Genomic DNA, 15,859 nt, shown 5'->3' with positions numbered 1-15,859 from the left:
AGCTCTGTTCACTGATATGAGAAGGTCTGGCCTCTACTATCTTGTTTGAAATGCCTAGTTTTCCTCACCAGAGGTAATTATAGTTTGTGAGATAAGTAGCTTCTCCCAGAAGTGGTGCTGCTGCTGCTCCCTGCGGTTGGGAAGAAAAAGTGGGGATGTGGAATCTGCAGCTATGGCAGGCACTGCATGGAGCAGGGAGTGCTCTGACAAGGGCTGTTTAATTTCATTCCAGAATCTGAGGACATTTAAAAAGGTACCAACCCTGCCCTAGGGCCGGTTATGTGAAAGACACCTCTGGTAGCTGCTCCGCAGGTTAAAAGCCCCTGTTCCCTGCCCTCTGGCCTGCCCTCTCCACAGGGACAACAGGCAGAGCCCTGGCATTTCACATCAGGGCACCTGGAGAAGTTTTCCTTGTTCAAGACTTGGAGTGAGGTTGTGAGCAGTGTGAAATGAGAAGTTGCAGGCGTGAGTGCAGAGTGGGTGGGAGCTCTGGGATATGGCAGCTGTGGCTTTGTGCATCCACCACTTGCTCAGAGGAGTCAGCATGGCTGGTGCCGTGTTCCAGCACTGCCAGTGCAGGGCAACTGGGACCTCCAGGGCAATGACAGCTGGTGGAATGGGTTGTCTTTGCTTTTAAGCGGGGTGAACACAAAGAGGAGCAAGCAGTGGAGTCAGGGTTACAGCAGTAATGAAGTGAGCTCTGGAAAGAGAGAGATGCAGCTCTGTCTACATTCACTGGGAGGGACAGGAAAGCACCTTGGGCAAAGGAGCAGATAACATCTTGAGAAAGGGATTTACAGTGAAAAGTATTTTCAGTTATCCCAGCAAATAGGCTACAGAAGAAGAGGGAGGACTCCTGGCACAAGCCAGAACCACTTGAGAGGTGTTAATTATTTAAGGATTAAACCCCACTAAGTCTCTCTCAGCTATATAAGGTGATAATACACGTTGCATCCAAGCAAGAAACCCAGCAGGGATTTTCACAAGAGATTTTGCAGGTCAGGGAATGATGGACAGTATGTTACTATAGCAATGGATATCCTGGGATCTCCGAGTATGTTGCTGAAACTATATAAGAGTACCCTCAAGCACAGCCAGCTCCAGGAACATAAATCAGGTTTCATGGCTCACCTTTGAGAATCATGTTTGAACCCTGGCATGGAAATTGCAAGGGAAGTGCACCACATTTGCTAAAACAGCAAATTGTGCTCAATTATCATTTAGCAATTTATTCCTGACTTTGTCACCATGCTGAAAGATCATTACTTGGCTGCACATACAGCATCTCTTAATCACCAGGAACGTAATGGTCATTTAAGCAGGTACCTCCCCTGGCACCAGAGCAAGGGTCTTCCATTTCTGCACATTGTACACAAATCATATGAACAGTCAGATCTAAATTAATCAATCTCTGCCAAACTGGCCCTTAGGTGAGAATCACCAAGCTGGATCACACCCTGAGTCCATCTGCTCCATTATCCTTTCATATGATTTCCTTATTACTTCTGGCAATGGCCAGATGTCTAGAGAAGGGGAAGCAGGTCCCACACCGTAGTCTGCTGCTAAGACCACTTTGCATCTCACTAAACATTGTGTTCATTAACAAAGCTGAGCAAAAAAAGGGAAGCATTAGGACATTAAGGACAAGACTAACACTGAAGGCTGTGCCCTCTTCCATGCCGGTACCAGGGGCTTATGCAGGTCCCTGTGCAACAATGGGTGTGGGTCGTAGGGCAGAGCTCCTCCAAAAAGTTCAGCAGCCCCGCAGGGATCCCAGTATAGACAGCACATTAAAGGATCCCCAAAGATATCCAGCACAGTCTCCAAGAGCAGGGTGGGTAGATTGTAGGCAATGTGCCTGGAATGAAAATGGGTGAGGAGAAGCAGAGATCCTGCATCGTTCTCCCACCCAGCAAGGCCCCCACAGGAGGTTTGGAGCCCAACCACAGCAGACATCCTCCTGTTGAATGTCCCACATTGCCCCATGGCAGTCGGGTTCGCAGATCCCACAGAGCAGCTTGTTTGCACAGAAATCCCCAGTGCCGTGAGGATAGATCTGACAATAGATTGCCTGTGCACTCCTTTGTTGTTTTTAAAGGGCATGATATTTCCCCTCGGACTTTGGTATTCATTCTCCAGTATCATACAGAGAATCTTTTCTATAAGAGAAATGTCATATTCTATTCCTTGCCCCTTCCCACACCAGAGGATTTTTTTCCTCCTCCCCACCTGCCTCTGTGCGTGTCCATCTCAGCCCCTTTGCCTGCTGTCACTCAAGGCAGCCAAGCTCTAAAGAGCACGTTCTGCCCTGCTAAGCTCATGTCCCGCTCTCCCTTCCTCCTTCAGACGGCCGTTGGGGATTCTTTCTTTTTCAAGACAAAGATGATGTAACTGGTTAGAAATTGTGAAGAGGAAAAAGGTTGTCTGCATTCAACACCAACCTTCAACAAGGAGGAAGGCAAACGGGGTGAAGGCACCTTTATTGCAACAGGAGTGGGGCTGTTGTAAGGTGGAGAGCTTGCAAGGGGCTTGTAAAGACCTTGAATTGCACAGAAGAGATGTCTGTGTTTGTGTGTGTGTGTGTGAGAGAGAGCAGTGCAGGTTTCGTTTTCTTTAGTCTTTGGAAGAAAACTCCTTCTTGCCCCCCCCAGGGCTGGCAGTCCCAACCAGGAGCTTTTCCAGCTCCAGCAGAACTTTGCTTACAGCTCAGCTCTGCTCACCTCTCACCTCTCAGCCTCTCCTGGCTATTTCTGTGTCAATCCTCATTATCTCCTTCTCTCATTCCCAGGGCCGTGGGAGCAATGTGATCCACTGCCGGAAGGATGGCACCTGGAGCGGGTCCTTCCACCTGTGCAGGGAGATGCAGGGGCAGTGTGCTCTGCCCACCCAGCTCAACAGCCACCTGAAGCTGCAGTGCGCCGGCGGCTACGGCATAGGTGGGTGAGCACCCCTGGACACCTGTCCCCAGGTGGGAGCAGACAGCAGGACACCAGGAAGAGGATGGGAATGACAGGGAGGGAGGAAGGAGCATGCAGTCCTTCAAGTCACCTTCTGTGGATGTGTTTGCCCGAGTGAGAACCTGCTATGGGAGGCTTTTCAGGGAAAGGCTTTTAGGAAAGGTGAAGCTCTGAGAGCATCATGTAACATGCTCTGACTGCAGGTTCCTTGCAGGGCTTCCAGTTTCATGGTGTCCCTTCTTGGCCAGCTGGTTTTCAGGGGCAGCAGCATGCCAGGCTGTGCCAGAGACACATCCAGTCTGCAAAATACATGCAGGGATTGTACCTGCTTCTGCTCTTACACTTTTGTAATGTCCCACTCCTTCAGCCACGTGCACAAACCCGGCGCTCCAGAGGCTGAAAGGCAGGGAGGTGACAGGAGAATGCAGCACCAGGATAATTCAGGTCTCCCCAGAAACAGTATGAGACCAGCTGAGCATCCCCTTTGGTATGACAGTTGTTTAGGAGCTGTTTTAAAAGGTCCACTTTCCTCCTTCTTTCTGGGGTACCTGTTCCCTCTGCAAGGGTGATGACCCCTGCACTCATCTTGGCTTTGTATCACCCAGGCGCAGGGAGGGACAGACGCGGAGCCGTCCACACAATATTGTATTTTCAGCTCCCATTTTGGGGGTCTCCCTGCTGTAAGGGCTGCAACAGGAGCTGCACTGCCTGCAGCCCACACAGGTTTGCGAGGCCCCTTCCTGCAGTCCCCCTCCCAGCCCCTGCCATCCCCCTCCTGCCTCCGCCTGTCCCTTTGAACTTGGAGAAATTTCCTCTTTGCGCGGCTCCCTCATTATATCGCAGCCATGCGGAGGACCACGAGCCTCCTTGTGTTCCCTCCCTGGGGAGGAGAACACGACCTGGATGAGATCACCGCTCTGTAATGATGCCAATTACAGATCATATATCAAAACAATTCCGACCCGCTCCTCTCCATGAGCGTGGTGGAGCGCGGGAGAGCGAGTGGCAAGGAGGCTGCGGCGACTCTTAATGTGGAGAGGCGTTTTACCCTTGAGATGAGGTTACCTCCAGGGCCAGACAGGTTTTTGCAAGGAGAGAAACCCCAGTTCCTGGTTTGCAGGGGATCATCTTTGTGCTGGGTGCCTGCCAGCTCTCACTCCTCTCTCAGTGACTGTTGGCAGGTGCCAATCCCAGGGACTGATGGCCCTGACCCCGGGGTTGGACCACACAGCATCATGGAGGTGAGGGATGCGTGGGGCAGACCCCCCACAAGAGTGTGGCTCTCTCTGGAGAGGGATTTAGAGCTCAGAGAGGGCAAAGCAGCCGCTAGGTCTCATCCTCAGCAGATGGAGACATACCACACACTTTGTAGGCTCACCCAGCACCAACTTTTGGGATCAGATGTTGGGGTTTTCCTCTCTTCCTTGCATTTTTGAAAGTCTGATCAATGTCCTTTTGAAAAGGTGCTCTCCTGCCACTCATTCACTATGGGGGTGGCCCTTGGAGCCACTACCAGGTGTCCTGGGAAAGCAAAACAAACCCCAAGCACTCCCCATCTTTCCAGCCCAGGTCTGGCTGCTCCCACTGACTCCTCCAAGTGGAGCATGTGGGAAGGCAGAAGCAGGTGGGAAAATAATAGCAACCAGTCGTGGTCACTACGAATCCCACACACCTTCGGTAATTCCTCAGACACCTAATCTGCCCTTCCAGGCTGAGGCGTGTGTTGAGCCAAAGGTTCAGCTCTTCAAACCAGTGCGGAGATTACTTCCTCCCCCAGTGCTGATTGGAGTGCAGAAATCCTAATGACATGTTTGCAGCAGCTGTGCCATTCAAGAGTGATTTTCCAGGGGGGAAATGGTAATGGTCCAACACACAAGGGCTTACGGTTGTGTCACCACAGGGCTCTGGGATATTGCTGCAGAGTATCGCAGCATGTTTTAATAAAGAAAGGACAGGATTCCCACTGGCCATGACAGTTAATCAGAGAAAAAGCAGGTTTATGTGTGAACAAAGCCATCATTACCTTTCTGCGTACTTTTTATCGACTGTGGGACTTGGGTGATAGCGTGTCTTCAATATCATTAGGCTTGGTCACCCTTTGGAAGATTATTATTGGATGTTTGTAAATCTGACAGATCAAACAATAGGTTTCTGCCATGTCATAGGTGAGATGAGTTCGACAGCCTCTGCCTAATCAGCCCCACTGCTTGAAAGAGCAGTTGAAATGGAAAAACCTTCACACTGCCTTGATGATCTGAAGGCGCAAAACCTGACCCCCTTCTTGGAGTTAATAGCCAGAGAAATACTTAGATTTGCAGCTCGTACAAAAAGGCCCTGGAATATCTGCCACCCCCATGCTGTCCTGCTGAGCGCAGGGTTGTGCTCAGCACTTCACGTGTGGCTAGGAGAGATGTGATAGTTATGGTTGACTGCTAATTGCAATTTAGGAAAAACGAGCCGTAATCCTGTCCTTCAGCTGGAAGGATGCTGGAAGGGTCAGAAGCTGCCTGCTTTATCCTTTAGCTTTATCCCCTTTGTGTTTTGAGCAGGCACGGAGTGTACCACCTCCTGTCTGGATCACAGTCACGAGCCCATCCTCCTGCGCGTGAACGAGACCGTGCAAGACATCCAGCACTGGATGAACCCTCAGAGAGTGAAGGTCAGTGCCTGGCAGCTGCACGAACCACATCCCTTGTTGCATGTTTAAGAGCAGTGAGGGATCAGTGTTACCTGTGGTTCGTTCAATGAGGGGAAAATGGGGAATTTGGGCCTCTAGGAAAGAACTCCTGATTTTTCTTGTGTCTCTTCCAGTAACATGGCGGCTCTCTCTCCAAGTTGCTTTCTCTCTGTGTTTTCCAAGTGAAAGTCAGTTCAAGGTAAAGGCCTCCCATCGGTGGGGTTTGATCTGGAAATGGGATCCATGCCACAGGAAGTTGTGACGGACTGTGAGAGAAAGGGCACTGGCCAGGCTTTATTTCCTTCCTCCTGTTCCATATTTTGCATTCTTTGGGTGGCAGGGCTGGATTTTTCTGTGCCACTTCTGGATGACAAAAGAAGCTGATACAGAGGGTTTTTCATTTCCCGACCCCGTGGAGCTGGCTGAGTGCTCCCCCCGCCCCTCCACCCGCATGCAAGAGCTGCCTGCTCAGCACAGCCCCTTCCAGAGGTCACCACTTCTCCCTCCTGCCTGCTGCACACACACAGCCAGCATTAACTGCTCACAGCTCCCTGTCCTGAGCATCCTCCAGCACACACCAGTGGCAGCGTGCCCTGATGGGGACGTGCACACCCACGTGCAGTGCCTTGCACACACACACTCAGCCCTGCTGGCAGCAAACACCTGCTGGGTGTCACGCCCACATTTGGGTGCCAGTGGGAGACACGCTCACCTAACTCCTCCTGAAAACCCTCATGTTCCTACAAACAAACCGTGTGTTTGTGGCTTTGTGGTATTTCTGTGGGTGTGGAAGTCTAACTGGACACGCTGGCAGAAGACGGTGGCACATCAGATGTCACCAGGTTGGTGCAAGTTGCTGGTGGTGCTTGAGCAAAGACCTCTGGCATTTACATACTTGGTCCTGGCTTTGCAGGAGTCTGTTTTACACACCTGAACTCCATTAAGAAGGAGAACGAGCAGCCAGCGCAGCCCCAGAATACCCTGAGCAGATTTGACAGTCTATTTGCTTCTCTACATGCCTAAATGTGCGCCCAGGGTTTGGGGTTTTTGAAATCTGGCCTTGGCTGTGGGTAGCAAGCAGCTCCAGAACTCTCCACCACTTTGAACTTCCCTGTTTCACACAGAGCAAGAGAATAAATCTGGGAAAGAAGTGGGAAACCTAAGTCCAGAGAATATGACAAGCTCATAATGTCGTTCCCAGCTTCCCATTCGCTCCAGATGCTGAGGTTCTGTGACTGCCTTAATCCAAGGCTTTGCCAAGTTTCTGGCATGAAACATAAAGAAAACCCCTATCTCAGTATGAGGGGCAATTTCTCACTGGCCCTTTCCTGAGTGCCAGACTTTAAAGTGGTTTGTAATTCATGGGGAAATAAAGTGACAGCTTCCCTCCCGTTCTCTCTGCACTCCTTCACTTATTGATGCGGGTACATGGAGGGAGTGTAACGAGTTTTATACCTGCAGGTCTCTGGAGGGCTCATTAGGCAGCAGGGAAAACATAGAGTAGTAAAGGGGGAGACGAGGGGAGTGAGGGATGGAGGAGAAATCATGGTTTCCAAGAGCACAGCGGTAAATAAGCCCTTTTCTTTCCCTGATGGTGAGGATCTTGCAAGAGCTTTAGGCCCTGAGCAGATACAAGTTCCACCCCACAAACGCTTTGTAAGTAGAGGGTGAGATTTGGGCTGGAAAACTTGTGTTGGGAGGGAAGACATGCCAGAGGGGATTTTTTTTGGTAGCTGTAGAACATCCATCTTATCCAACTCTGCAGATAAGGGGATGTCACACACGGGGAGTGGCACCTCGTGGGGTGCCACTGGGAGAAACGCTGCTTCTGGTGGGAGTGGGGACACCCTGGAGAGATGGGAGTGGGAGGCCTTGGGGGAAGGTCCCCATGGCAATGTGTTATGTATCATTAATAACCCGTGTCTCTGTTTATGGCCAGTGACAGCTTTGCTGTTGTGCCATATGAGCACAGGGAGCAGCTGGTTGCATTTACATGGCGAGTCTTTGTGCATCTCAGAGTACTTGAATGACGCACAGGAAACACTTTTTGTTGCTTAATTTAGGCACAAGTGGAGTACAAATGAGGGCAGGATGGGAAGAAGATAAAGGCAGGACTGATCTCTGGTGCTTACCTTTGAGGGGATGGGACAGAGAAAACACAGGGAGAGCTGATGAGAAGAAATAAATAGTTTGTCTGTTGCAGCTCATGCAACATCTGTTATGGAAGCAAAATGGGAAGAAGGAACTATCCCTTCTCTCAGGGTTGTTTAGAGCAGAGCTGTGCAAATCACTTGATTTTTCGGTTCACTCAAAGTTCTCTTAAATTTAAAAAAAAAAAGTTTTTCCCTAATCAAAGTGACTCTTTTGTTATTGTGATTTTTGGTGAACCAAAAAATTGGAAGAAAAAACATGTTGGTTTGAACATAGCATAGCATTTCATTTCCAAGGAGATTTTGTAAACTTTTTGTTTAGTGAAAATGAAAGAAAAAAAACCCAGCAAAACCTGAGAAATTAAATGTCCTCTCAAATGATAAACAACAACAGATATTTTATTTCACAAAATGTCTAAATATTTCTGTGTTTTTTCAGAATTGGTTTAGGTTGAGTTGCTTTGTTGGGTCTGAAACAGTTTGCTGAAATCAGGATATGCTGGCAGTGTCTTCCAAATCAGTACTTTCAGCAAGAAAAAAAAAACCACCTGAAATCTTCTGTGTCTCTGTTCTGCTGTGGGATGTGTTCAGAGCAGCCAGTGCTGTCCCCATGATTTTCCCTTCACTGTGTGTGACACACGGAGCTGCTGAAGACACCGATGGATAGGGCTGCCAAGACTGACTGTGCAGGCAGTGGGGAAGAAAAAGGGAAAAATCTCTGAGAGACAGCTTGACAGCTCCTTCCCACTGACTGCAGAGAAACAGGGCAGACACCTAATTTCTTAGGCTGTCTGAACTTGGGTTCTTGCCTTAGTGCTGAGTAGGGACAGGTTAAATGGTGTGCAGGCCTGGGAGAGCCTTCAAAGGGTCGGCACATCCCAGCTCTGCTGGGCTGAGCGCAGCGTGGCCCCTCTTCCCATGAGGACTGCCAGCCCTGGGATAGTAAATGTCCAGAAGTCATTAGAGGGAATGCTCCTTAAATACACCCCTAATCATTTGAGCTTTGCAGGTTTCCGCCTTCCTTCCCCTCTCCTTTTTTTTTTTAGTCACGGAGCACTGATGTGACCTGCTGTGGTGCAGCAGCTCCGCTCCTGGGAATGCAGGAGATCCCATTCCATCTGTAGGTGTAGGAAGAAGGAGCTCCAAAGTCCCCTTTCCTGGCAGCAGTGTCTGATCCCCTCACACATTAAGCCTGTGGTTAATTGTCCTGTTCCTTTAGTGCCTGAGGAGCGAGTTAGCTGAGAGCAGGAGATGCCAGTCCCTGGGCTGCAGCCCGGGGGGACACTTGACCCATCTAAGGTGGAGGAAAGCTCTCCACCGGCCTCTCTGGGGGAAACCTGATCCCCTCTGCAGCCCGCAAAGGGTTGACATCATTGTGTTAGTCCCCCCACGGGAGGGAAGTGCTGTGACCGGAGGCGCTGGGTCTTCCCTCACAAGAAGAAAATGACAGTTTGATTTGCTTCCTTGGCTCTTTGTTGCCTACTGTGGGAGCGCAGCCCGGCTCCCTCTCCCTTCACAGCAGATGGAGTCCCAGCCACCAGCTGCAGATGTGGCAGGGTGGCATTTCTGGGGTGGGGACAGCACCGAAGTCAACCCAGCCGGCTGCACAGCTGTGCTGCAGGAGCCGATGCACGAGGGGAGCTGTGGCCAGGAGGGCAGCAGATGTCACCACAAGGGCCTGGAGCACGTGGCAGCGTGGGGAAGGGACGGGGCTCACGGGGCAGTGGCCAGATGGGCTTTGTTCCCCAGGCACCACCTGGCATGTGGCGGATGTGGTGCTTCCATACACCTCTTTCCACATCCTTTGTTGGCATTCTGAGTCTACCTTCTGTGCACACTGATTCCATCAGATCATGCTCATGTACCGCCTTTAGCCACCCTTGCTTGCTTTCTGTACATTTGTTTATCTCAGGTGCCCCATGCAGCACCCTGTGGCACCTGTAGGCCTGTTTGCACAGCAGGAGGCAGAAATGATGTCCAGCAATCCAAACATTCCCAGTTTCTTGGTTTTCTAGCCCAGTCTCCCCCTCTACTCACATCCTCTCTGCCAGTGCACCCCACACTCCACAACAGCAGCCTAAGGGTACAAACAGGTTGGCTGGTGGGAACTGAGGGCTTGGAAAACCAGACAGAGGAGTCAGGACTAAGACCTGGGGTCCTTCCCTCTGCTTCCAGCTCCAGGAATGTTGGCAGGATTGAATTCAGCTCTAGTGGTCTCCACTAGCAAAGACAGAGACAGAGTAACTGGTATGAAGCCGCTGGCAGGTGCCACTCCAGAGGAATGGGAATGTCCCACTGACCCAGTGATTAACCTGGCACCTGGCTTGCCTGTGCTGTGGAGAGCAACCTGGGGCTGCATTCCCATTCCCTGGAGGACGCTCAGCCCAAGGCTGTGTTTGGGATTGAGGATGACCTTGAGTGAGCACTCAGAGAACACTGTTTCAGCAGACTCCACCTCCCATCCATTCCTCTAAGGGAGGTGCTGGCGTTTTAATACTTGAAGGGTCAGGAAAGCAGTCAGTGCATCCTCTGCGAGGGATTGCTCTCACATGGAAAACTCCTTTCTGAAGAGCCTGGTTCAGGGCTATTTGGTTTCTTTTGTTCACTCTGCGTGCTCACACACACACACAGAACGAGAGGTTTTGTAAATATTGATGCTTCTTACCAGGGGAATGTGAGGTGCTCTTTGGAAGTGCACTTCTTCCACTTATTGTCTTCTGGCCTTGGACACAGGAGACAAACGCCTGAGTTTTTCCACTTTGTTCTAATTCTTGGGTTCAAATGCTCTTGAACTGCTTCCTTTACTCTCCTCGCTCCTGCTCTGTTGACTGGTCTTGTTTATTTTCAAACCTAGAAAAGTTTCCTTTCTTTTCCCTCTGAAGTGCAATAAACAGAAGGGGTGGGGGGGAAGAAAAACCCTCACCATTTGTGGCAGGCAGCAGCCTGGAAATCTCCAGCTGTCTGTCAAGAGCGCGCCGGGGGAATGTGTGACACCGCAGGGCCCGCTTGCAGCCTCCTCTCCCTCCCAGGGGATAAACAACACCCTCCCCTCCCCAGCCACTTCTCTCCTCACACAGACAGGCCCTGTTGCGAGGCAGGTGGGGCAAGCCGGGCTTGACTAATAGTGGAAAATCCAAGAGCATCGGAAAGATAAACAGCCCGAGTCAGATAGTATAAAAGTCCTTTTTTCTAGCACACGCCAGGTAAGCCTCAAATGACAGAAAGTGTAAAAACAAGCTGAGGTTCCCCTGCAGATGGATTAAATTAGCCCTCATATGAACAGGGGAAGGGATGGCTTGTGCATCAGGTCTTCCCAAATGTTAATCCCTTCCTTCCCCAGGCCTCCATCCAACCCCAACCCCCACACTTTAGGTGAGTGCCTGTGTATTCATCTTGCTCAACTGGACACTGTAGTGCTTCATCCATGGCAATAACCCAAAATAAACATTGTGCCTGATGTCCTGCTGCATGGATGGGAGTCCTATCACCAGGACCTCCATGGTGTGGAATCACCATCTCCACTGACCAGCCAAAGTTTTCATCCACTCTTTAAATCTAAGTGTCCATGTCTGTGGCTGCCCTGGCTGTGCCATTGTCTAGGAGGCTGGGCATCATTTTTGCCCAAAACCAAGCATCCAACTTTTTTCTATAGACAGAGTTGAGACGGAAATTATTATAAAGCTCATAAAATGTAGCAGATGATGCTGTCCTGTCTGGGGGTTATTCTGAAGGTGTGTGGTGGGAGGTGCTTTTATTTAAGATGGTGCTGAAATGTATCTGATAATCCACCTTTAGCTGCTTCCATCTTCAAGAAGCAAAGGTATGGTGGGCAGTGAAAGAAAACAAAGCTTTGCAGCACCAAAGAAATCCCTAAATGAATTCCTAGAATGCCTCCCCCCTACCCAAGAGCAAGAGTGGACCTGTGCCTTTACCTTTCCCTGCCACGTTCCCCCACCACGAGTGAAATATTGGACATGACATTTTAGGAGAACCTCAAATATTATTTTAATCTCAAATGCTCTGTTATTGCAAGTGTCAAGTCCAACACTTCTTGTAAATACCTGGAGGACAGCCAGGTCCTGAGAACACAAGAGGTGTTAGGAACTGAACTTCATTGGTTAAGTACTGGAGAGCCATAGGAGCCAGCACACTGAGTTTCTGTACACTGATTTCTTTGTCTTAACCTGTTCCTCTTTTTTTATTTCTTCCCTCCAGAGTGTTGTCTGCACGGCAGGACTCAAGTGGTACCCTCACCCTTCCCTCATTCATTGTGTTAAAGGCTGTGAGGTGAGTTTGGCTGTAGCTCAGGTGGTCCATGGTGTCTCTCCTAAGTCTTACAGAAACAATCACTGCAGGCATGTGGGTTGTAAATTCTGTTTTTCAAGTAGGGCAAGCAGGATTTTGCCCTGGCCACCCTATCACACAGACTGATCGCCTGCATCGGTTCTGACACTCAGTAGGGAAATCGGTGGTTTTCCCAGAGATGATGGTTGGGTGACTCTCACAGGAGTTCAATGATCAAGCAGCTCAAAAACACTGGTTGACCAAAAGAATTTACCAGAATTTGGGAGTTTCTGGGAAGTTGCAAAAGCCTTCTCTTGTTTTTCCTTGATCTTGACTTCTTATTAGAGGGACAATTCTTTCCAAGGCTGGCTAAGCTTTGGGCATTGGTGTGGGCAGAGAAAGTTTAGGAAAGCCAGAGATGATACCACCGGGTGGACAGCACAGATGGACAGTGAGCAAATCACACCTCCCTCCACTGGCCACCTCTGTCTGAACCAGAAAAGAATAATGAGAAACATGCAGTTACATTTCAGCTGTGATACACTTTTACAGTCTCGCAAGTTACTTGAAAAAAGTAATTATTTTGAAGGATGTTGTTTCTGCCAGCAGCAGTCTTTGATAAGTTGGAGAAGACTGAGGATGCTTCTGGTGGTTAAACAGGGCTGGAGCACCTCTGTCTGGGTCATGGCATTCCTGTGGTTTCCATCATGCCAGCCCTTGAGTATCTCACCCACGTCAAGAAGTCGATCCTTGTGGTACCTCTGGAAGGTTGGGAAGCTCCCTGCCCATTTTAGAAATGAGATGGCTCACGGGCTGAGGCACAGACAGCGATGAGCAGTGGCAGAGCTGTGTCTTCCCCCACATGTCCTGACTTTCTGCCACACTGACCAGGCTCTCAGCACCCAGTAACCCCAGCACACTGAAGTTATTTGCCCAAAGTGTCAGAACATGGGAGCGAATTCCTAAATGTGACACAGAGCTCCAGACCACACTGCTGTGGGATGCGATTTGTCTTGAAGTGAAAGACAGGTTTCCTTCGCATACAAATGTTGGGCCCAAGAGGGTAATAACTCTCCAACAGTGTAATAGTTTCTGTCTAGCTGTTCCCTAAATGAAAAGCATTCTGCTGTCAGTGCTTTGAATATCATAAGCTGTCTCACGCATCGCATTCATGCAGGCTGGCTGGGTGCCCCCATTCTCCAAAGAGAGCTGAAATAACATCCAGCCACCATTAAAAAATGCCATTCAGGTGCTGATGCACCACTGGGTTTAAGGATAGTTGTTACTGAGACAAACTTTGCAATGATGTAATAATTTACCAGAAGCCATTATTACTGACAGGCTTCTTCTCAGCATTTTCTTCCCTTCCATCACTGCTAATTGCCAGAGCCCTGTGCATCAATAGGAACTTTCTTCTTTTCAACGTTCATTCAGCAGTGTCACTGCATCGCAATCCATCATCTGGGAAGGCTTTGCCCAGACAATTGATAATGGCCTCTAGCATCGTTTTTAGAGCATGATGCTTCCAGGATCCATGGATGGGCCAGAGCTTGGCATTAAGATTTCAGGAAAAATGCCATCTTCACCAAGCCTTTTTTTTTTCCCCATGACTATGGAAACAGAGACTAATAAGCCAGTAGGTCAATAATGCTGGGCTATTAAGCTGGTACAACCCCTAATGTATGGACATCCTTAACATTAGGGAGGCTTCCGTGAACAGGAGGCTGTAAGTGGGGCATTATTTGGCTCTTGGTGATCGCAGTGGGAACCCCGGCAGCTGCTGCAATGTGATTTTTTGTCGCTCCCTAGTGGCAGGAACAGAGGTTTATGAGTCAGCCCCGTACTTGTCAGCACCTAACTTGGGTGTTTCTGTAGCAAATGAGTTCCTCTGGATTACCTGTACAGTCCTCCAAAAAAATCAGAGCACTAAGACATGCATGAAGAGCTACAGAGACCTCTCCCCCCCACAGCCAGGCCTCCAGGGTCTTCCAAGCAAGGATTTTGGTCCCAAATCAGAATAGATGCTTTTCATCCCATTCTTCTCCTCCAAAGGACTGGCTTGTCAACTCAGTGCCAGAGCAAATTCTTCCACTAGTTTCTTTATGGATTTTCCAGCATTCATAGGTATAGGATGCAGGCATAGGGATGGAAATTAAGTCAAGTTTTCCCATCAAGCAGGCACAGCCAGGCAACACAAGAGAAACATGGAGAAGTCTGCAGAATTTCCTGTGAGGTTGAGCAAAGTTCATGGTTTTCAGTATGACCAGGTTGGCCTCAAAATATCTCTCCATCTATTTATAAATCATTCCCTTTTAACTCTTAGCATATTAATTAAATTGGAAGGGGGTTTGCAAGTCGAAGTCTTTGCCTGTATAAATAAATCAATATCTGTGGAAATCAGTGGAGTTAAGGCAGTTTAGAGGGACAGGAGCCTCATGCTGTAACTCTGATTTCCTTGTCACCATTTGCAGTATCTGCACGTAATTAAACAAGTGACAGTCAACGAGTCTGTCACCTCCTGGTAGTCCTGCTGTGGTCTGATATTGCCATTGTTGCCTGGGTTTCCTCTACCTGATAGAAATATTTAAATTTGCAGCACATCAGCAGTAAAAGCGTGCATTTGCCCCGCTCCATGGAGTTCATTTCAACTCTGATGAGTGTGGCCATGGCGAGCTCTGGGGAGGGCATGGTGAGCTCTCATGGCTGCTTCTTCACGTATCCATCATCTGGGACACTCTGGGTCTGCAACTGCTGCAAAATCCTTCCAGGAAACCTCCCCAAGCCACCCTGCCTGCTCTGCAATGATGCCTTCTTGCAGGAGAGTCCCTGGTGTGTTTTTCTCAGTGCAGAATAAGTGAATTTTCCAAAGAGCAGATGAAATGGGAATGGCCTCATGAGCCTGGGCATGTGAGGAGAGTTACAGAGATATGACTCTGCTCTCTGCTGATCATCCGTTTTTGTGAGCTTTCATTGCTGCCTGGGGTTCTCACACCTGCCATGGGCCTTTTTTACCATCAGGCACAGCTTAGACTTCCAAGGAAGGCTTCTGTACTCACCAACCAAGAAGACTCCAATGTACAATGAAAGACTTCAAGCCTTTCCTTCAGAATCATGGTTATTATTCAGGCCCTGTGCAGCACACGGGCTAGTGATCACATTGCCCAGCCTAGTGACCACATTTTCTCTTTCAAGGTGATTTATTAATTTTGCTTAACAGCTCTCCACAGCGTCCCTCTGAATAATTGCCATTATCCCAGCTCTGAGCTGTGGAGTGGAGGAAGATCACGTGTCATGGCCAAGGTCCCACGCAGTCACTGCTGTTCAGAGAACAGGAGAACATGGTCTCTGTGCTGAGCTCAGACCTCTTCCACTCCTCTTGGTGATTTTTTTTGTGCCCTCGTTGCTGACACATGTTGCACAGTCAGGAGAACTGTGGTGAAAAGCACAGCTATTAAAAGCAAGCCCATTTTGCTGCAATGCATAACCTTCTTCTTATCCCACACAGTTTAGGAAGGTTAGCTTAAAATTATCAAAGGTGCCACAATTTTAGATGCCTGGATGCTGTCTCTGGGCCTAGTCAAATTAATATTCCTGAAGCATCCTCTTATGTGGGATGTGAAGAGCCAACAAGGGCTCATTTCCCTTCCATCTACTGTCCTTTTTTTTTCTGTCTGCTTTGAAGGGAAAGGGGAATAATTATCTCTTGCTTTTTGGGGCAGTTGGTATGTTACAAACTATGGCTCTTTCAAATCTTTGTGTTTTTCTTCTGAAATATTGTTACAGGCTTTAGA

At 49.1% G+C, this 15,859-nt stretch overlaps 1 protein-coding gene across 1 annotated transcript in view; it reads left to right on the top strand.

Annotated features, from left to right (window-relative positions):
* PAPPA (pappalysin 1) overlaps positions 1–15,859 on the top strand; it is a 180,306-nt gene that overhangs the window by 147,278 nt on the left and 17,169 nt on the right. The window contains exons 18-20 of the mRNA XM_010397645.4: positions 2,789–2,936; positions 5,507–5,616; positions 12,000–12,071. Coding sequence (XP_010395947.2) covers positions 2,789–2,936; positions 5,507–5,616; positions 12,000–12,071 — 330 coding nt within the window. The remainder of the gene's footprint in view (positions 1–2,788; positions 2,937–5,506; positions 5,617–11,999; positions 12,072–15,859) is intronic.

This window comes from Corvus cornix, chromosome 17, assembly GCF_000738735.6.
Source record: "Corvus cornix cornix isolate S_Up_H32 chromosome 17, ASM73873v5, whole genome shotgun sequence".
Taxonomy (NCBI): domain Eukaryota; kingdom Metazoa; phylum Chordata; class Aves; order Passeriformes; family Corvidae; genus Corvus; species Corvus cornix.
This window is presented reverse-complemented; position numbering and strand designations above follow the sequence as displayed.